The 22,309-nt window shown below is 53.5% G+C and overlaps 1 protein-coding gene across 2 annotated transcripts in view; it reads left to right on the top strand.

Annotated features, from left to right (window-relative positions):
- The window catches only part of TOX2 (TOX high mobility group box family member 2), a 142,673-nt gene extending 125,135 nt beyond the window's left edge, over positions 1-17,538 (top strand). For both annotated transcript variants that reach the window (XM_056121738.1, XM_056121737.1), the window contains 6 exons: positions 8,011-8,250; positions 8,962-9,189; positions 14,081-14,161; positions 15,499-15,891; positions 16,476-16,603; positions 17,448-17,538. In XM_056121738.1, the coding sequence (XP_055977713.1) occupies positions 8,011-8,250; positions 8,962-9,189; positions 14,081-14,161; positions 15,499-15,891; positions 16,476-16,603; positions 17,448-17,484 (1,107 nt within the window). In that variant the 3' untranslated portion in view covers positions 17,485-17,538. The remainder of the gene's footprint in view (positions 1-8,010; positions 8,251-8,961; positions 9,190-14,080; positions 14,162-15,498; positions 15,892-16,475; positions 16,604-17,447) is intronic.
- Positions 17,539-22,309: the final 4,771 nt, after the last annotated feature.

Below are 22,309 nucleotides of genomic sequence, written 5' to 3'. Positions count from 1 at the left end.
TAGCTTTTCTACTCACTTAATCACTTAACTTCCCGTTAGTCGTCGATTTGCTCGAGCGGGCGCCAGTAACGTCTCCATTTGTCCCTGTCGCATGCTAGTGTAGCCCAATGGCATCTGTTCGCTCCGGGAACATAAAGGGCCTCAAACCAATCATTCATGATCTTGACGAAGAAGTCTGACCATCTGGTAGGTGGGCGGCCACACGGTCTTTTGACATCCCGTGGAATCCAGTCAGTAACAGCTCTAGTCTAGCGGTCGTCTTTAAATCTCATTACGTGACCAGCCCATCTGATTTTCGACACCTTGGCAAATGAGACAGCGTCCCTGATTCTTGATCGTCGACGGATGTCAGAACTCCGGATTCTTTCTCTCATTTGAGTGAAACGTGATATTCCAAGCATAGCTCTTTCTATTCTTCTTTGGGAGACCTGAATAGCGTTCTCATCTTATTTGCGTAGGGCCCAGGTCTCTGAGGCATATGTTAATGCAGGAAGAACAGTGGAATCAAAGAGATGTGCCCGGAGCCGGAGGTTCTTCATCCTCTTAGCTATTTCTTCGATGCTCTTGAAGGCGTTCCAAGCCGCTCTCTTCCTCCTGCGCAACTCGGGTGCCAGGTCATTTGTCATGTTGACTTCTCGACCTAGGTACACATAGCTGTTGCATTCGGAGATGGTCGTTCCATTGAGAGCGAATGGGGTGTCAGGAACGAGGCTGTTTCTCATAAACATTGTCTTCGTAAGATTAAGCTGTAGTCCTACCTTTCCACACTCACGGTCAAAGTCGGCCAGCATTTGTGCCGCTTGGCTGATGTTTGGTGTTATTAAAACAATGTCATCAGCAAAGCAGAGGTGGTGTAGTTGCTGACCATCTATCTTCACTCCCATTCCTTCCCATTCCAGTCGTCGCATGATGTTCTCGAGGGTGGCACTGAAGAGTTTCGGTGAAATGGTATCACCCTGCCGCACCCCTCTCTTGACATCAACAATCACTTCTTTGTAGAATGGTGAGATCCTGGTAGTGAATCCGCAATACAGCTCACGGAGGATCCTGATGTATTGGGCTTGAATGCCCTGATTGGCTAGGGCTTCAATGACCGCTTCCGTCTCAACAGAATCAAAGGCCTTCTTTAAATCAATGAACTTTAAACAGAGCGGCATCTTGAACTCCCGAGAAACCTCAATGAGCTTGGTTATCGTGTGGATGTGGTCGATGGTGCTGAATCCTTTGCAGAACCCGGCTTGCTCGCATGGTTGTCCTTCATCTAGTGTTCTGCCAATCCTATTTAGGATGACTCGAGTGAACAACTTGTAGATGACAGACAATAGGCAGACCGGGCGATAGTTGCCAATGTCATGTATGTCTCCCTTCTTGAACAGTAGTACGGTCCTGCTGGTTTTCCATTGGGACGGAACCTTGCATTCAGACAGGTAGCGAGTGAAGAGCCGAGCCAGTGTATTGATGAGTACTGACGGCAGGTTCTTCAGGTGTTCAGGTCTGACCTTGTCTGGGCCGGGTGCTTTTTGTTTCTTTACCTACGAAATGGCGTGTCGGATTTCGGAAGGGAGAACGTTGGGAACGACATATACATCCTGTGGAATTTGGTATGTCGGCAAGTGGACATGGCTATTGAAGAGATTTGAGTAGAAGTCATGGATAATCTTCTCCATTGCCATTCTGGAGGATGTGATGGATCCATCAGGACGTCGGAGGGCAGTCATCTTGGTCTTGTAGTTGGCGAAGGACAGGCGGGCGTTACGAATACTTTTCCCGGCTTCTGCCGCATCTACCAGTACTTCTGCTCTTCTCTCTTTGAGGTCTTCCTTGATCGCATCTCTACACTGCTTTGCGAGCTCGGACATTAGCTTGTGGTTGCCTGAGGCATGCGCCAAACCACGCTGGCGAATTAGCTCAAGAGTTTTCGAAGATAGGCGATTTTTTGTGGCTATCTCTCTCTTGGCGTTCCTCGCACATTCATGGAGGTGCTGAACCAGTCGATCGTATTCCACGTCAATGTTGTCAACAATGGCATCTTCCCATGTTGCCGCAATAGTACCAAAGAGTTCCCAGTTGGTGGTCATTCTGGGAGTTCTCTTTTTGAACTTTGCAGCCCTTTCTCCCTGCTCTGTGAAGTAGAATTTTGCATGAAGGAGACGGTGGTCCGATCCCGTTCGAAATTTTGGGACAACAGCGACATCAGTCAGGCAAAACCGTTGATTGAATATGATGTGGTCTATTTCGTTGTGGAATCGTCCACCGGGAGACTCCCATGTCCATCGTTTAGATTCTGCCTTCTGGAACTGTGAGTTACCATGAATGGTCTTGGTTGACATGATGAACTCAGACAGTCTGTCACCCTGTTCGTTCCATTCTAGGCCATGGGTCCCGATGTGAAGTTCTTCAGCTGATCTTCTCGGTCCTATCTTGGCATTAAAATCACCCACAATGATCTTGTAGAAGGTGTGGTCTTCTTTATAGAACTTTTCTGGCTCCATGTAGAACTTCTCGATTTCTCTTTCATCATAATGAGATGTTGGTGTGTAGACAACGAAGATAGAAACTGCAGGCAGTGAGCCACATCTATTCAAATGTAAACGTCCGATTCAGGTTGTTAGGCATTCGAATGAATCAATGCTTTTGGCCAAGTTTGTGTTGACAAGGACACCGACGCCTCCAACACCTCTTTTATCACATGTTCCGAGGAACAATTCTTCTCCAGTGTCGAAAACGGCATGGTGAGATTCGTGCCTTCTTGTCTCGGTCAGACCAATGATGTCGTACTTGATCATTCACGCTTTTCCCATCAGGTCCTCGATAGATGCAGGACACTACTCCCACTACCCAGCCGTCGCCACACTCCAGGACGCTTTCTGGACCCGCGCGGCCGCAAAGCGGCCGCACGACACATCATAAAACATTACCCATCTTCCGGAATTGTCATACCGTATTTGATAGGGTTCAAATAGGGTAACACCTACAAGGGTGATTAGAGGTCACCCCAAAAGCCTCTATCCCTCTCGGAAAGACTGGCAAGCTACCGAGAGTATTCCGCCCACACAGAAGAGCCTGGCAAGCTATCCGTTGTGTATTCGATATGCCAAAACCAGTAACTACAACTGGTCTCATTCACCTGACCCTGAAGGCTTCACCGACATGACAGCACTGAGAAGGATGAAAAAGGAGAGGCCGACAAAATCTCAAGGCCGACCTAGGCTGCCACAACGAAGGAAGACAAAAATGATCGTCTGTACTTTCAATGCACGTACGCTAGCATCAGCTTTTCTCCTCATTTTTTGTTTTTGTTTGTTTTTTGTTGGGCTGGAGCAATAGCACAGAGAGTAGGGCGTTTGTCTTGCACGCAGCCAACCCAGGTTTGATTCTTCTGTCCCTCTCAGAGAGCCTGGCAAGCTACTGAGAGTATCTCGCCCGCACAGGAAAGCCTAGCAAGCTATCGGTGACATATTCGATATTTCCAAAACAGTAACAACAAGTCTCACAATTTGTTGTGAGATGTTACTGGTGCCTGCTTGAGCAAATTGATGAACAACGGGAGGACAGTGCTACAGTGCTACAGTGTTTTGTGTGTGTGTGTGTTTGTATTTGGGTTTTTGGGGGATTTGTTGTTGTTGTTATTGTTGTTGTTGTTCTTTTGCCTTTTGGGTCACACCCAGTGATGCACAGGGGTTACTCCTGGCTCTGCATTCAGGAATTATTCCTGGCTGTGCTCAGGGGACCCTATGGGATTCTGGGAATCGAGCCCGGGTTGGCCACATGCAAGGCAAACGCCCTACCCGCTGTGCTATCACTCCAGCCCCTCTGCTGATTTTTGGATGAGGATTGGTATTCTCTGTTTTTATGAATACCTTACCAACCTTGGATATCAGCTCATAGATAACATGCTATGCAAATATTTTTTCCCATTCTGCAAGGTATCTTTATTGGAGAAGAGAGTTGCTTTTGCAGTTAAAAGTTTTTTTCATTTTTGGTGGTCGCGTTTTGTTTAGTTTTGCTTCATTTCCTCTGCCATTGGGGTTTGATCATTGCAGATACTGCTGAAACCGTCCTTGTGGAGAATGATACCCATGTTTTCCTGATGTCGCTTATGGCTTGAGTCTAAGATGCAGGTCTTTAACCCAGACTGAATTAGCTTTTGTGTGTGATGGGATGTAGGGATCCGATTTCGTTGTTGTGAGTGACTGGTGATGTTGGAGTCTCTAACACGGTTTGTTGGAGACTCTTTCCTTCCACTTCATATGCACAGCTCCTTTCTTGGAAATTAACTGTCCATACAGCTGAGGATTTACTTCTAGCCTCTCAATTCTAGTCCACTGATCTGAGTCTGATCTATCCCAGTACCACACTGTTTTTATTTTATTTTTTTAAAGATGTTTTAAATTTATTTTACATTCCGAGAAAAAAAATGTACACTAATTGACATAGCTTCAATCATATGGAAAAGTATGATGCAAATTAGTAGCACAGCGGGTAGGGCGTTCGCCTTAGAAGCGGCCAACATGGCCGACCCGAGTTCGATTCCTCCGCCCCTCTCGGAGAGCCCGGCAAGCTACCGAGAGTATTCGATATGCCAGACACAGTAACAACAAAGTCTCCAATGGAGACGTTACTGGGCCCGCTCGAGCAAATCGACGATCAACGGGAGGGCCTTTACCTTTACCTTTACCACTAGTTTATTCAACTAGATATCAAGATAAAAGTACTGTTTAAATAAAAAATAAGCAATGAACCTACATAGATATTTTTTTTGCTGTGTCACATACTTTATGATAAATAGGTCAACAAACTACTTGTCCATGATAGCAAAGTGAAATTACCCATCCTGAAATCACATAAAGATTCCATGACATCAAACAGTATTTTTATTATTTTTTAAATTTTTATTAGTGAGACACCATGAGGTACAGTTGTAGACTTACAAATTTTGTGCTTGGGTTTCAATTATACAATGATCAAGTACCCATCCCTCCACCAGTGCCCATTTCCCACCACCACGGATCCCAGTATCCCTCCCATCCCCCCCATCCCCCCATCCCACCCTGCCTCTGTGGTAGGGCATTCCCCTTTGTTCTCTCTCGCCTTTTGGGTGTACCACACTGTTTTTAATACTACGCCTTCATAGAACAGTTTGATATATCTTCTTTTATTTCCCTCAGAGTTACTTTGGCTATTCAGGAAGTTTATGGTTCCAAATTAAAAGTATTTGTTCTACGCCCTTGGAGAATGCCATCAGAATTTTGATAGTAGTTGCGTTGAATCTGTCTAATGGGCATTTTAACAGTGTTAATTCTGTCATTCCTTGAACATGGATCATTTTTCCAATGGTGTCTTCTTATAGTTACTTTAAACAGTAACTACAGCTAATGTGTATAAGTCTTTCACTGCCTTTATTATGTTTATTGCTAGATCCTTGATATTTTTGGACACAGTTGTATATGGAATTTTTTAGTTTGTTTTATTTTTTCAAAAATGAGATGGAAGCAACGATAATAAATCTTTAAAACTCAGAAGTTATTAATAAAATTAGCCATCAGAGAACTAGATAAAATTAGTCATCAGAGAAGTAGAAAACAAAGGAATAGCACTGATAAATATGAGATCATTTATTTATTTTTTGAATAATAGAATGTTACCTGAGATTTATTATTTTCATTTAAAAATTTTGATATTTTTTTCTTTTACAAAGTAGTTCACAACATTTCATTACATTTAATATTCAAACACCAATCCCACCACCATGACACCTTCCCACCACCATATTTTGGATGTTTCCATCCTGAACCCCAATCCCTGCCCCAAAGCAGAACCAAAATAATATATTTTCTTATTGTTTGTTATGAAAACCCGCTGAAAATGAGACAAAAAAGTATCCTTAGAGGAAACAGTGTGGAGATTGTTGTATTTCACCAAGGGGCCATAAGTCCTTCTATAAGACATCATTTACATGTTGTTAAAGGTTGAGCCTTGCGTGCTTTATATGTATATATCTGTACCGAAAAAAAAATGTGTATTTGCCTCTAAGATTGGTTGCCTCCTATTTTGAACGCTATCAGATGTGGTGCAGTAATCTTGGAGTACGGGTAGTGTGTGTAGTTTGAAGTATCACATGGCCACAAATGCGGCCACATGGTCCAGGAATAGATTCACATCTATTGTGAATATTCACATCTCAGGTGATGCTCAGCCTGAGCATGTGGAAAGCAGCCGTGAGCATGACAGTGGTTGGGTTCTGGAGGTTTTCAGCTGCCAGGGCTGGGTCCCTTGGGGCAGGGAGGGGTCTCACCCGCCCTCCTCCAGGGAGCCCCGAGTGAAACAGGCTGGCACAGAGTTCAGCAGCTTGGTTATGGCGAACATCATGTTATGCTCCTTTCTGGGAGAGAAGGACATGGGATCTGGATGGTGGCTAATGATAAGATTATCTGGTGCCAGCCAGTGGTGGTTTATGGGCGTGACTGCCGAGTTGCTAGAGACAGGGGGATATGGGTGGAGGACCTCCATTCCCCATCCCATTGAACCCAGAGTTCTCAGTTACAAAGACCCACTTACCTGGTTTTTTCCAGAGATTCACTCGTGGGTAAGGGTTGGCTCAAGCATGCGTAGAGTGGCCATGAGCATGGCAGCAGCTGGGTTCTGAAGGTTTTTGGCTGCCGAGGTTGGGTCCCTTGGAGTAGGAAGGGGTCTCAGCCTTCTCCCCTCCTCTGGAGTACCCGAGATCATTTATTTTTTGAGGAGAAAAAAATCCCATGTAATAAAATAGGAAACCCATGAGGTTATCTACTGAAGAAAATGAGTGAAGAGCTGATACTCAGCTTTAGGAATTAGAGGTGGAAAATGACCACAGATGTGGAAGGAATGGAAGGAATTCGGAGTCTGACCGATGCTTCTCCCTGAATTCCGTGTGCGCGTGTGAACAGTGGCTGGTATCATGTACACACTATTCTAAATATGCATCTTGTATGAGAAATGTTGGTGTGTGGAAACCAGTGGCTCTCTTCTATCTCAAAAATAACCAGCTTGAAAACCTGGAGAGGGTTCGGGGGTGCTGATACAGGAGTGAAGGCACTTGCTTGCATGCAGCCCACCACATATGGTTCCCAGAGCTTGCCGGGAGAAATGACCTTGAGCAGTGCCATTTGTGACACCCCCCCCCCCCCAATAAAGAGAGAAAATACCTTTAGAATAGTTCATCTGGGGCTGGAGTGATCACACAGTGGGTAGGGTATTTGCTTTGCACGTGGCCGACCCGGGTCAATTCTCAGCATCCCATATGGTCCCCCAAGCATCACCAGGAATAATTCCTGAGTGCAGAGCCAGGAGTAACCCCTGAGTATTGCCGGGTGTGACCCAAAAAGCAAAAGAGAGAGAGAGAGAGAGAGAGAGAGAGAGAGAGAGAGAGAGAGAGAGAGAGAATAGTTCATCACAATATGCCAAACACAGTAACAACAAGTCTCAAAATGGAGACATTGAGCCTGCAGGAAGGGAGAAGGCAGCACTTTATGATGGGGCTTGTTTATTCTCTGTGTTTTCCAAACCCAGCAGAAGAGGGTTTACCAGGTACCCGGCACACATCGAAGCCTTCACCCGAAGTAAGATTTTGTTATTCCCGGAACTGTTTCGGGTGAAGAAACTGGAGCACAGGGAGGTTAAGTAACTTGGCCAAAGCCCCCCAGCGCATAAGGTGGAACCAGGAGCCCCGTTCCTGTCTGCCTCCAGCCCTGGTTCTCTTGGCTCTCATGTTGGGGGCTAATCACGCCCCAGGAGGGATGCCCCCACCTCCAACCTCCAAAGGGCCCCAGTGCAACTGTGCCTTGCTAAGACTGACCAGCAATGCCCACCAAACTTCTGGGGTCAGCAGGTCAGCAGAGGGGCAAGTGCCTTGGAGAGGCACGTCCCCACCTGCGGGGAGGCCACCACCGGGTGAGCGGACAGCCCCCCCCTCCTCCCTCCATGTCCCTCCAGGCCCCCCTGACTCACCCCCGCGCCCTGGCCTCTCTGCAGATCCAGGAGATGGTGCACTCGGACATGGGCACCTACGACTCAGGCCGGCCGGGGCCGTTGCTGGGCCGCCCAGCCATGCTCAGCGGACCCATGAGCGCCCTGGGCCAGTCACAGCTCATCTCGCAGATGGGCCTCCGGACCAGCGTCCCGCATGGCTCCCCGTCGCCCCCTGGGAGCAAGTCCGCCACCCCGTCGCCCTCCAGCTCTACCCAGGAGGAGGACTCGGAAGCTCATTTCAAGGTAGGCGGGAGGGAGCCCAGAGGGCGCCCCCCTCTGGGCCGGGCCGGGCCCTGCAGAGAGATACATACACACACACACACCCCCCACTGACCTTCTGGAAAGACCCTTGTGAGCGCCCCTGGGGGTGAAGGCAGGGAGGGGTGGGGAGGGAAGGGTCGAGCCCCTCTGGAAGGGGCTCCTGGCGGAAGCCCTTGTGCCAAGCATCCTTGTCCAGCTCTGCCCTTGGTGCCCGGTGGTCTTGGGTACCCGGGTACCACAGCCCTTCTAAGGACAAGACAAGTCCGGGTGAGCTGGGTCAAATTGCAATTCCTAATGGTCAGTGCCTTTCCCGAGGCGTGGCTGGCCGTGAGGCAACACGCTGTGGCCTCTTTAGCGGTTATTGGAAAAAAATATTCCGGCAGAAATGTGGGGTCCAGTGGGGGTCACCTCCGGACAGCGGGCAGCACTAGGTACAGAGGGGGGTGCTAAGACTGACTTGGCCCCCTTGCACTGATCCACCTGCACTCAGGCACTCACACACCTTTGGACATGCTTCCACATCCACGGCGTCCCCTCCGAGGACACGGTCAGCCCCAGTGTGTGGCCTGAGCTGCCCAGTGTGGAGGCCACGGCCGGCCAGCCGACCCTCCCCTCCCCCATTCCAAGCAGGATGCTCTTTAGCAGGTGGGCCCTTGGCTTCTAGGGCTTTCTGACTGTTCCCTCCCCGGGCAGATCTCAGGAGAGAAGAGACCCTCCACGGACCCAGGGAAAAAGGCCAAGAACCCAAAGAAGAAGAAGAAGAAGGACCCCAACGAGCCACAGAAGCCCGTGTCCGCCTACGCCCTCTTCTTCAGGGACACTCAGGCGGCCATCAAGGGACAGAACCCCAGCGCCACCTTTGGGGACGTGTCCAAAATCGTGGCGTCCATGTGGGATAGTTTGGGAGAGGAGCAGAAGCAGGTGAGTCCCCCCCACCTCCCCAACGCAGGGACAGACACTCAGTGCCCATCTGCCGGCCTGGAGACCTTGGCTTATTCCTCTCTTAGCTGGGAGACTCCATCCTGCCTGTCCTGTCCTGCTCCCTTCCTGATGCATTCACTGTGACTTAACCTCCTCTTCTGGAAATAAGCAACTGCATTCATCTGCTCCCCCCCGACCCCTGCTCCCAGAGTCTGGGGTCCGGCTGCACCCTCCCCCCCCCGCCCCCGCTATATTCCTGTTGTGCCTCTCCAGGGGGACGAGAGAGCAGCCATCAGCTGTGTGGCCTCGGCTGCCTCCCTAACCTCTCTGGGCCTCCCTTTGGAACCAGGCTTAGAGGAAGAGGAAACCCCTCCCCCTCCAGGCTAAGTCACCACCATGAGTCAGGACTTGAACCCTGATCAGTTGAACCCGAAAGTTCAGCCTCTGGAGCCATAGCACAGCGGGTAGGGCATTTGATTTGCACACGGCCAACCCAGGTTCGATTCCCAGCATCCCATATGGTTCCCTGAGCACCGCCAGGAGTAATTCTTGAGTGCAGTGCCAGGAGTAACCCCTGTGCGTTGCCGGGTGTGACCCAAAAACAAAACAAACAAAAAAAAAAACAGGAAGTCTACGACTGTACCTCATGGTGTTTCACTAATAAAAAATTAAAAAAAAAAAAAACAGGAAGTCTACAACTGTACCTCATGGTGTTTCACTAATAAAAAATTTAAAAAAAAAAAAAACAACAACAGGAAGCTCAGCCTGGGTCCCGTTAGTTTAAACGGAATCAGTGAAGTGTCTTAGAGCCAAGAGCCCTGCAAGGAAATGTCAAATCGCAGTTGTGATGGGGTTGGGGTGGGGTGTCGGGGGGTATCATGAGGGTCCAGGACAGGGAGCGAACAGGCATCGTGGGGAGTCAGGTGAGGCCTCAAGGGGGGACCCCTGTGGAGGGGGCCCTCCTGAGCCTGGCCAGCCCCCCAGGTGGAGCGGAGGAAGCAGGGACGGGGGGCGCCCCACGGCTGTGCGGACCATGGGGGGCAGTGGTTCTGTTTAGCCGTATTCCAGAGGGCGGGGCACGGGGCAGCTACCCATCCAGGGCTGGGACAGTCCTGGGGACACGGTGGGCTGCACAGCGTCAGGACCACTCTCGGGGACCCTCTTCCACTCTCGGACAGGAGACGGAGGCTCAGAGAGAGAGCATGAACCCTGTTGATTTGCTGCCTCTGACACGTCACCTTCCTCCCCAGGGGTGCCGCAGGACACGCCACAGTGCCACGTGTCTCTCCGGGTGCAGATGTACGACCTGCTGAGGGACTGGGGGCTGCGGGGAGCGGGACCAGGAAAGACAGCCTCGCCCCTCCAGAAGTCCTAAGTTCAGTGTCCCCCAGGGGAGCCAGGATCGGGGGTTGGCCGCTTCCTGCCTTGGATCTCCCACACCACCCGTGCCCCCGGGCTGGGCTGTGAGGGTGCTGGGTGGACACAGGACCCCGATGGGCCAGGAATTGTGGGTTCTCCAGAACTTGCAGCGGCCATGCTTGGGGTGCCGGAGAGCCCCCTGGGGTTCAGGGGTTCAAGAATCAGAGCTAAGAGGCCAAGTCAGGCCAGGGGGCATCTCCCCCGGGATGTGGGCAGGCCACGTCCTGCCACATGACTCCAGTCAGGGTGCTTTGCTGTGGCCGGTTCCCTCCCTAGGAAGACCTCAGGTTTTTTTTTTTTTGGAGGGGGGCAGGCGTTTGGGATGTCTCCTTTCCAGTTCGGTGACTTTCAGGGGCTCCATCCCTGGAAGTGCCCCTCCGTCATCTCCACCTCCTGTGCTGTTCCGCTTACTGGATTTTATCACTTTTACCCATTTTCACTGACCTTTCTGGTGGTGGCTTTGCATTTTATTTATTTGCTTGTTTGTTTGTTTGTTTGTTTGGGGACCACACCCAGCATTGCTCAGGACTTACTCCTGGCTCTGCGCTCAGGGATATCCCTCCTGGTATGGTGTCTGTGGTGTTCAGGATCAAACCTGGATTGGCCACATGCAGGCAGGTGCCGACCCACTGTCCTGTTGCTCCAGCCCGGGTTTGGCATTTTCAATCCAGCTTGGTGGGTGCCTGTTTCCACCCAAGAAACAGGTATCCCTCCTTTCACTGAAGCTTTCCCGCATAGCCTGCTCCCCCCGCCCCTGTTTTTCTAACAGATTGTGGTTGACATATTTTAATGCTCATTTCATTTTGTTAACTATTCCCCTGGCTCTGTTGTAGTATCTAATTACTTTTCAATTAATTCTTGGGACTTCAAGTTAAAAAAAAACGTTATTTGACTTTTGTGAATAATGGTGATGATTTATGGTTTTGTCACATATTTTTCTCCTTATTTATCCAACTCTCTCTCTCTCTCACACACACACACACACACACAGGCTGCTCATTTGTGTTTGTTCTAACATAGTAAGAAATTTTGTGTCTATTTTTACCAGTAGTTGACACACTAATTACCAAAGGAGATCGTCTTGATAACATTGTAAGAAAAATAATGTTTCCCTTAAAAATTCCCAGCCTCATGTCGAAAGTAGACTATGGACTGAACATGTTTGCCACTCAATGCCTCTTTTGCAGACCACAACACCCAAAAGGAGAGCGAGAACACAGGGGATTGCCCTGCCACAGAGGCAGGGGGGGATGGGGGGATGGGGGTGGGGGGATATTATCCATGGTGGTGGAGAATGGGCACTGGTGGAGGGATGGGTATCTGATCATTGTATAATCGAAACCCAAGCACAAAAAATTGTAAATCTACAACTGTACCTCATGGTGTTTCACTAATAAAAAAAAATCAATAAAAAAAAAACAGAAAAAAACAACAGCAAAAAAAATCCTACTGAAAAATAAGATGTCTTAGATTATAGTTTAAATTCTAGTCCCAGTGCAGTCAATAACTACCCAAAGTAGCCTGATGAAATGTATATAAATCTTTCCAGCCTCACTTTATTTAAAAAATAAACATGATCCATTTGTTCAAAAAAAAAAATTCCCAGCCTCACGACTTGTTTCTTTAAAGCCTCAAGAAGCTGGTCAGAGGGGCTGGAGCAATAGCACAACGGGTAGGGCGTTTGCCTTGCACGCGGCTGACCCAGGTTCGATTCCCAGCATCCCATATGGTCCCCTGAACACCGCTGGGAGTGATTCCTGAGTGCAAAGCCAGGAGTAACACCTGAGCATTGCCGGGTGTGACCCAAAAAGCAAAGAAAAAAAAAGAAGCTGGTTAGAGGCAGAATACTCAAAGGACTGGAGTTATCCCCAACCCTGCATGGCCCCTAAGTATGCGGGTGGAACCCCTGAACTCCCAAGTGTCACTGGGCGTAGCTTTTAAAAACAAACAAAAACAGCAGCCAATTCCAGGACTTAGAGAAAAGAAAAAAAATAGTAAAATCTTTGTTGGCCAGAGTGATAGTAAAGTAGGTAGGGTGGTTGCCTTGCACTTGGCCCACCCAGATTCGATCCCCAGCACCCAATAGGGGTTCCCAAGCCTGCCAGGAGTGATCCCTGAGCATAGAGCCAGAAGGACGCCCTGAGCATCACAGGGTGTAGCAAGAAGGAAAAAAGCAACAAACAATCTGTAAAAGTTTAGACTCGGTGTTATTTTGGCACTTAAACAGTAATGCTGAATACCTGTGGTTTTAAGACGCGTATCAACATGTGAAAAGTTAATGTCTGGCTTCAAACAGTCATTGTAAACTGAGCTCCTGATCCTTAAAACCCATGATTTAGGATTAGCAGGATGGTTCTGCTGCTTCTGTTGGCCGGGCTCACTCATTTGTGTGTGGGCCGCCATGGGGACCGAGGCAGCAGCGGGCAGCCATAAGGACCGAGGCAGCAGCGGGCAGCCATGAGGACCGAGGCAGCAGCGGGCAGCCATGGGGACCGAGGCAGCAGCTCTGCCTCTGAGAGTAGAATGTGCAGGAGGTCCCAATGCTCAGGATTCCTCAGCCAGAGCAGTGGGGGCAACATTGTTCATATATATATGAACAATGTTGATGATAAATGTATCATCCCCCCAATAGGCTGTCCTTGCTCGGTGGCAACTCAAGAGAGTTCCCAGAGCCCCAAGAGGGTGAGGTGCAGTGAATAAGCACGTTTCCAGTCTGCGCACACCACTTATATTCTAGAAAGTTCTGTTCATTTCATTCTGTTCTACTGTCTGGAGCAGATCCCAAAATCCAGTCACCAAAAGTCATGGTGGGTGGTCTCTATTAAAAGGGACCCAAACTGGGGGCGTTCCTACAATGACAAGGGCCAGTGAGAAAGTACAGTGAGTAGCGCACTTGCCTTGCACACACAGCAGACCCAGGTTCGATCCCCAGCCCTTCCTCGAGCCCGGCCAGGAGAGCTCTCTGGGCACAGAGCCAGGAGAAACCCCTGAGTACTGCCAGGTGTGACCCAAGAATCTAAAGATAAAATAAAGTCTGAGCCAAGTGTTACCCAGTCGAATTAGACTAGCACACCATGAATGAATGAGTCAGGCTTGCTGGCCTGGTCTCATAGTGGGTTGTGGTTGTTCTTTGGGGTGCTCAGGACCTACTCCTGACTCAGTGCTCAGGGGACCATAGGTGGTGCTGGGAATAGAGCCAGGACCACTCTGGAAGCAGCTGCATGGGTGACAGACGCCTTACGTTGATACAGTCTCCCTGGCCCCTGGACTGGGTGGTGACCTGGGACGCTTGGTGGGAGGGAAGGTGTCATCAAGGACAAAGAATAGCTCCAAGGAGGAACTGGTGTGGAAGGGCGACACTCCCAAGTGAGCACAGCCCCAGACTGGCCCTCGCCCTCCTCCCAGCAACCCTCACACCCGTGAGCTGTGTCTCTGGAACATTCTCAGCGTCGCCCTGTCTTGGATCTTTCAGGCCTACAAGAGGAAAACCGAAGCGGCCAAGAAGGAGTATCTGAAGGCACTGGCCGCCTACAGGGCCAGCCTCGTCTCCAAGGTAATCCCGGAGGGATGGAGCAGGGGCGGGGGGACCCCCGTGGTGTGGGCGAGTCTGTGGAGGGTCCCTGCCTATCCCAGGGGGGTGCTCGGTCCTCCCCCAGGCCACACAGAATTGAGTTCTGGCCAGTGTCCAGGACTCGGGGCCACTTGCCTGGAAGCCAGTCTTGCCGTCTCAGCCATGGCCTTTCCTGCCCACTCTCCGTCTGCCTCCTCTGTCCACTGCAGCTCGGGCGACAGTCCAGGAGGCCTGCTATGTGGCGAGGGGAGGGCCAGGGTGCTTCCTGGTGTTACAAAGTCCTGGCATCGGGCAGGGCCAGGAAGAGTCCAGCTAAGTGAGTGTCCAGACGTAGGGGACAGCCAGGCAAAGGCGTGTGCAGAACAGTGGTCTGCAGGGGTTTGTTCTTGGGGACCCCCAGCAGTGCTCAGGGCTCACTCCTGACCAGCCTTAGAGACCATGCGGGGTCCTGGGCATTGAACCCAAGTCAGTCGCGTGCAAGGCACGTGCCCTCCTCTGTATAGTCACTCCAGTCCTGGATGGTGACCTGCTGGCTTGTGGAATCAGAGTAGGGCTGGTGGGATGGTCACACCAAGTGGACGAGGACCCTGATTAATAGTGTCAGGGGCCAGAGAGTTGGCCAGGGCCAAGCCCAGGGAGTGTTGCAGACCCTTCCTGGCCTCATGTCCCAACTTCTGCCTCTCTGCCTCCGTGTGTGTGTGTGTGTCTGCTTGTACGCACACATGTGTGCACGCATGTATGTGCATGTGTGTATGTGTGTACATGTGTGTATGTGCATGTGTCTGCATTGTGTGTCTATACACATGTGTACATTGTGTATGCGTGCATGCATGTATGTGTGTATATGTGCATGCCCATGTATGCATTGTGTGTCTGTACACACATGTGTGCATGTGTGTGCGTACATGCATGTGTGTGCGTGGATGTGTGGATGTGCGTGTGCACGTATGTGCATGTATATGTATGCATTGTGTGTCTGTACACACGTGTGCATGTGTGTTTGCGCGCGTGTGTGTTCGTATGCACACATGTGTGCATGCATGTACGTGCATGTGTGTATGTGTGTACATGTGTGTATGTGCATGTGTCTGCATTGTGTGCATGCGTGCGTGTGTATGTATGTGTGTATATGTGCATGCATATGTATGCATTGTGTGTCTGTATACACATGTGTGTGCATGTATGCATGTGTGTGCGTGCATGCGTGTGCGTGCATACGTGTGCATTGTGTGTACACACTTATGTGCATGTGTGTGTGCGTGCGTGCGTGCGTGCATGTGTGTGTGTGTGTGTGTGTGTGTGTGTGTGTCTCCTTCCAGAGCTCTCCAGACCAGGCAGAGACCAAGAGCACCCAGGCCAACCCGCCCGCCAAGATGCTGCCTCCGAAGCAGCCCCTGTACGCCGTGCCCGGCCTGGCTCCCTTCCTCACACCATCGGAGCTGCAGGCCTTCTGCGGCGGGGCCTCTCCCGCCAGCCTCGCCCGGACCCTCGGCTCCAAGTCGCTGCTGCCGGGCCTCAGTGCCTCCCCGCCGCCCCCCTCCTTCCCGCTCAGCCCCCCGCTGCACCAGCAGCTGCCCCTACCCCCCCACGCACAGGGCGCCCTCCTCAGCCCCCCTGTCAGCATGTCCCCGGCCCCGCAGCCCCCAGTCCTGCCCGCCCCCATGGCACTCCAGGTGCAGCTGGCCATGAGCCCGTCGCCCCCAGGGCCCCAGGTGAGTCGGGGGCTTGGGGACCCCTGGAGATAGAGGCAGCGGCTTGGGACTTCTCTCAGGGACACCCGGCGCTGTGCGCTCCAACCCCCCCCTCCCGCTGGGCCCCTTCCCTCTCCACCTCAGTTGCCATGTCTAGCCCCACGGCCTGGCTGCCTGAGGAGTGCACGGACCCTTGGGGTCTTGGGAAAGGCCAGGTCCCCCTGCCTCGCTCGCTGGCCTTTCCTGAGCTCTCAGTCACGGGGCCGAGGCCACTGCCCCTCTGCCAGGTCAGCCCGAGGTCCTGGCTCACCCCAAAGCCTTAGTGACCCCGTTGCACACAGCTGAGGCGGGTGGAATATGAACCCAAGACCTCAGTCAGCCCAGTGAGCCCATTGTACAGATGCAAGGCACTGAGGCTCAGCGAGGGAAAGGCCCTGAAGACCCAGTTGGCTAAGACAGAGCTGAGGTTCCTCAGAGAAGGGAGAAGTGGGGAGGCAGGTAGATCCCACCCACCGACAGGCAGAGGGACCCAGTCTAAGACAGAGACACCCGGGGTACAGGGGATCCCTGCTGTCCCTCAGCGGCCGCCTCCTCCCTGCTTGCAGGACTTTCCTCACCTCCCAGAGTTCCCCAGCAGCTCGGGGTCCCGCTCCCCTGGCCCGGCGAACCCCACGAGCAGCGGAGACTGGGACAGCAGTTACCCCAGCGGGGAGTGTGGCGTCAGCACCTGCAGGTGGGTGCGGGGCAGACCAGGGGAAAGGGGCCAGGGTCAGACTTGAAGTGGGGGCGGGCCTGGGACCAGGGCCTCCGAGCATCAGGGCGAAGCCCCAGCACTGCAAGGGTGCCCCAAGCATCACTGGGGTCACTCCACAGCACAGAGGCCAGGAGGAGCCCCCGACCACTCCCACTACCCCCTAAAATATTTCCGGTATAAAATGTGCTCACCGAGGTGCTGGAGCGATAGCACAGTGGGTAGGACGTTTGCCTTGCATGCCGCCGACCTGGGTTCGATCCTCGGCATCCCATAGGGTCTCCCGAGCACCACCAGGAGTAATTCCTGAGTGCAGACAGAGCCAGGAGGAACCCCTGAGCATCACTGGGTGTGACCCAAAAAGCACTGCACTGTACTGTCCTCCCGTTGTACATCAATTTGCTCGAGTGGGCCCAGTAACGTCTCCATTGTGAGACTTGTTACTGTGTTTGGCATATCGAATACGCCACAGGTAGCTTGCCAGGCTTTGCCGTGCAGGTGAGATACTCTTGGTAGCTTGCCGGGCTCTCTGAGAAGGGTAGAGGAATTGAACCCAGCTCGGCAGGGCCGGCTGCGTGCAAGGCAAACGCCCTACCACTGTACTATCACTCCAGCCGATCCCCAGCACCCGAAAACAAAAACAAAAACAAAAAAGTGCCACCGTGCTCAGGTTCTGTTTGACACGTGCAGGGGTGAGCCACTGGCCCGGGGCCTCCAGGAAGGAGGATGCACAGTTGTGGGGGTCAGCGGGGTGCCAGGAGGAGGCTTGGGTCCCGCCTGGTGGGCAGGGTGTGAGTGACGTGGATCCCGGTCCCTCTCTCCACAGCCTGCTCCCCAGGGAGAAATCGCTCTACCTCACCTAAGGCAGCAGCTCTCGGCCCTGAGGCTCGCAGGAAGGGATCCGGGACCCCCGGGGGCAGCGAGGCCCAGGCAGGAGGCGGGAGGCTGCCGGAGACCAGAGCGAGGGCCAGCCCGTGCCCGGGACGGACGCTCCTGCCCCACAGTCCCGAGCCCTGCGGAGGTGCCCAGCGGCTGCCCTGAGAACCCGCAGGAACCTGCCACCCGCCCGCTTGCTCCAGGCCCCGCGACCACCCCGTCCGACCCCTCAGCCCAGACGCCCGGCCTCAGCCCCGGCTCTGGGGCTGCCCACCCGCTCAACACCCCCCACCCCAGCCCAGAGCCCACCCGGGCACAGCCACGCCCGGGGCCAGCGTGAGGAGGCACCGCCCGCCCGTGTGTGTAGTTGAGTCCGTGTTTAGACTGTGCTGAAGACTTCTGTATTATTTCGTGGGGGGGAAGAAACGTAGTTTCCTGAACGGTGAAAAGCGTTTTCTATGGCTCTTAGCGCCTGTTTGGTTTGGGTTTTGCAGTGTGACCTGACGGGAGACACCCCCTGGCCTCCCCGGCCTGTGTCCGTCGCTTTCCAGTGGCCCCTGGGGACTCGGCTCCAGGAAGGGGGCCAGCGGAGGGGGGCTGCCACGCGGGGGGGGATGGGGATGGGGTTGGGGGCTTCTTGTCTTCTGCAGCTGTTTCCGGCCCCGGCCAAGATCTGTCTCAGTGCCCAGTGCTTCTCTCCGATGTCTTTATAATAAAACTCCTGAAAAGTTGACAGAGTCCGAACCTCCTTGCACTGGGTCAGCTAGGCCTTCTGGAAGCTTCCTAAGATTGTGGAGAGTGGAACCCCGTCCCCCACGGCCCCAGGCTGTGGAGAGTGGGACCTCCCAGCTGTGGAGAGTGGGGACCCCGTCTGTAGAGTGCAGACCTCCTGTTGTGGATAATGGGAACACCAGCTGTGAAGAGTGGGAACCTCCAGGTTGTAGAGACTGGGACCCCCGGCTGTGGAGAGTGGGACCCCCACCCTAGTTGGGTAGCGTGAGAACTTCCCCGGCTGTGGAGGGTATAGACCCTCCCCCCCCGCGTTGTGAATATTGGGACCCCCAGGTGTGAAGAGCAAGACCCCCGGCTGTGGAGACCCCCGTTGTGGCGAGTGGGACCCCCAGCCATGGAGAGTGGAACCCTGGCTGTGGAGAGTGGGACCCCCAGCTGTGGAGAGTGGGACCTCCGTTGTGAAGCGTGGGGACCCCCTTCTGTGGAGAATGGGATCCCTGGCTGTGGAGAGTGGGACCCCCGTTGTGGAGAGTGGGACCCCCAGTCGTGGAGAGTGGGACCCTGGCTGTGGAGAGTGGGGGTCCCCAGCTGTGGAGAGTGGGACCCCCGTTGTGAAGAGTGGGGACCCCCTTTTGTGGAGAGTGGGACCCCTGGCTGTGGAGAGTGGGAACCCCGTCTGTGAAGAGTGGGGGACCACCTGTCTTGGAAGAGTGAGGACCCCCTTCTGTGGAGAATGGGACCCCTGGCTCTGAAGAGGTGCCCCAGCTCTTCCCCAGGAGCGGCTGTCAGGGCCCTGCGTGTCTCGATGCCCACCCGGGTCCCCTTCTGTGCCGTGGCTCTAGGGCTGAGGTACTGTTTGCTGTGATTTGGTGAGTCCCTTGGGGAGACCTGGGGGTGCCCAGTAACCCCCATACATTTGTCCATACAAATGAAGGCCATTTCGATGGCTTCTTCTCTTGATGCCACTTGATGTAGGAAAGGTTGCACAGGAAGGCGCTGCTTCCAGATAGCAGGGAAACAAGAACATGCGTACTTCACATAACCAATTTTGTTTCTTTTTTATTAAAAAAAAATCATTCTGTTATTAAGACACCATGATTTGCAAAGTTGTTCACCAAGATGGAAACCTATACTTAAAAAAAAAAAAAAGCAATAGGAGGGCCGGGAGGATGGTCCACAGCCGGGAGCTGGCCAGAGGCGGGAGGGGCAGCTCAGTTAGGCCTTAACAGGGGCCTCTGCGACAGTGATGGGGGAAATGGTCACTCAGACAAGGACTGAGTGCTGAAAGGAGGTCACGTGAAATGCATGATGACCTTGAAAGGTACCTGTATTGAAAATCACAGTGCCTAAAAGGAAAAGGACAGTGGGGGGGGGGGATGAGGAGGGGAGAGAGAGGGAGGGAGAGAGGGAGGGAGAGAGAGAGAGAGAGCCTGCTATAAGAGACAGGCTGGAAATGGTGCTGGGAGGGAAACTGAGGACATTAGTGGTGCCAAACACACAGTGGAAGCATTGTATAACTGAAGTCCAGTCATGATCAACTTTGTAACTGCATTTCACAGTGATTCAATTAAAAAAAATTTTTTTTAAAAACACAGTAATTCCGGCTAGAGAGATAAGACAGGACGTGCGGCTGGCCTGGAGGGGGCTGGTTTGATGCCGCTCTCCTTCCTAACCCCCGGCACTGCCAGCATGGTCCCAGACCCCAAAACAATTATCAATGTTGTAGGGCCCGGCGCCTTCTCCCAGCTGGGTGCTTAGGGCTCGCTCCTTGCTGAGCTTGGGGACCCTACAGTGCCAAGGATGCGGCAGAAACTCCTGTGCGCAGGGCCGGTGTCATCTCTGTGGCCCTCGTCACTCAACTTGTCCCATGTTTGGGGGTGGGGATGGAACCGCAGTTAGTGGGTCCAGACACAGCTTGGGAAAAGTCAGAGGCAGAAGCAGGGGATGAATCAGCCGGCAGGAACCTCCGTCACATGGGCATCAGTGAGGGCTTGGCCCGCTCCGTGTTTGACTCTGGGATCGACCTTGGGGTCCACACGGGCAGCCCCAACTCCCAACTTCCCGGGTGGAGGCTCCCGCTTGCCCCTCCATCCCCTCATGACTGCACCCAGAGCTCAGGAATCCCGTGGAACGTTCCACGGGACAAGGCTGGCCTTACCACTGGCTGTGGAGCTCAGACCCAGGCAGGGTGGAGTTGCTCAGGGAGCATGCACTGGGACAGCCGTGGGGGCCGGGGGAGGTGCTGCCATTTGACTCCAGGGCCCGGGACGTGGGTGCTCCCACCACATCCCTCTGACAGGGGCTAAGCCCTCAGCTCCCGGGAGCCAGAGCCAGGCCTCCCGCCAGCAGTGCTGGCCCTGATCGTTTTTTCCACGTGGGCCTTATTAATCTCCACAGCTTGCACGTGGGCCTTGTTAATATCCACACGCCTCGTTAATTTCCATTTCCTGGAGCAGCAGTTAAACTCCAGCGCTCCTACAGAGACTGGGAATCAGCTCCTTCCCGCACTCTGCCTGCCTCCCCTTCTTGCTCTTTAAAAAAAATTAGGGACCACCCACAAGGGTGTGAGGAGGGGCTCTCTGGGCCAGCTCAGCCCAGTCCTGATGGTACTCGGGGCCCCAGGAACCCAGGCTCTATTGCTTGGACGTCTGCCCGGGTGCCCCTCTGAGAGCAGCCACCCAGGCGGGCCCTCGGGGCTAAAGTCCCCCTCTCGGGCTCTGTCGGTTTCTCCGGAAGTGGCCTGGTGGCGCTGGCCGTGCACAGTGGGGCAGCAGCATCAGATTTTTTTTTTCGCTTTTTGGGTCACCCTGGCGATGCACAGGGGTTACTCCTGGCTCTGTGCTCAGGAATCATTCCTGGCGGTGCTCAGGGGACCAAATGGGATGCTGGGAATCGAACCCGGGTTGGCTGCATGCAAGGCAAACACCCTCCCCACTGTGCTATCACTCCAGCCCCAGCGTCGGATTCTGTCACTGATGCTGGCCCTTCCTGCAGCTTCCTGGCAGCCAGTCCTTGAGCCATGCCAAGCCTGGCCTGTGGGCATCGGGGTGCCCAGGGGTTTCAGAGCAGTCTGGGCTGCCTGCTCACTCTCTCTTGCGGCTGATGCTGATGCTAAATGCTCCGAGACACGCCCCAGACACAGACATGCCACGGCCCTGGGAGCACCGACCCAGCCCCAGGGCTGTTGGTCTGAGCGCAGACAGGGGCCAGCGTGGCCGGGCACCCACCGTCTGCTGAGGCCAGATACATCTTGATAACACGTGTCCTGGCCCGACCGAGGGCAGTGCCTGGTCACTCCTGCGGGCAGTGGCCCCGTGCGTGATGCTGGCCCGGGGACCCGGTCACCCTCCCACCTCCCACCGTCCCCCCAAACCCACCGTGAGCCCTGCAGAGGCCAAGCTCCCTCGGCCCCCGTGAAGGCAGGGCTCAGCCCAAGATTTTGCTCAGGACCCCCCACAGCGGGCAGGGAAGGGCAACGTGCAGAAGGGCTCTTCTGGCCACCCCAAGTTCATGCATGAGCTGAAATGTGATGTGCCCCATCCACAGGAGCACTGACAGCTGAGCAACCCCCATTTGTACCCATGGACCCCCCCCACACACACATCCCTATGAACACACACCCCTACACAACACACACGTGCCCGTTAACACACTCTTCATACACGTGCCCACATAAAAACACCTGTGTACACTCACATGTGCCCATGCACACCCCCCCCCACACACACGTGACACCCCAAAGGGACACACACTCCAGACACATGGGCCCTCCACACACAAGCTCCCACACGTACACACACGCACCTCCCCACACTCACACGTCAGCCGGCCCACAGGCATGTGGCACACCCCACCCTGCACAGACACGTGTGTCCACACACAAATATACACAGCACAGGGACTGACACCAAATGTGCACACATGTCACGTGCGTACCTCAGCCCTTGAACTCTCCCTGTGGCCCCCAAATCTGGCTTCTGCCCAAGTTTCTTACACTTGGACCAAGGAAGGGAGACCCCCACACACACACCCTCACCCGGGAGGCTGAGACCTCAGACCACAGCACTGGGCTTGACTTGC

Source organism: Sorex fumeus, unplaced genomic scaffold, assembly GCF_029834395.1.
Source record: "Sorex fumeus unplaced genomic scaffold, SorFum_2.1 ptg000044l, whole genome shotgun sequence".
Lineage (NCBI taxonomy): Eukaryota > Metazoa > Chordata > Mammalia > Eulipotyphla > Soricidae > Sorex > Sorex fumeus.
The sequence above is the reverse complement of the archived record's forward strand: the minus strand, read 5'-3'. Positions and strand labels throughout refer to the sequence as shown.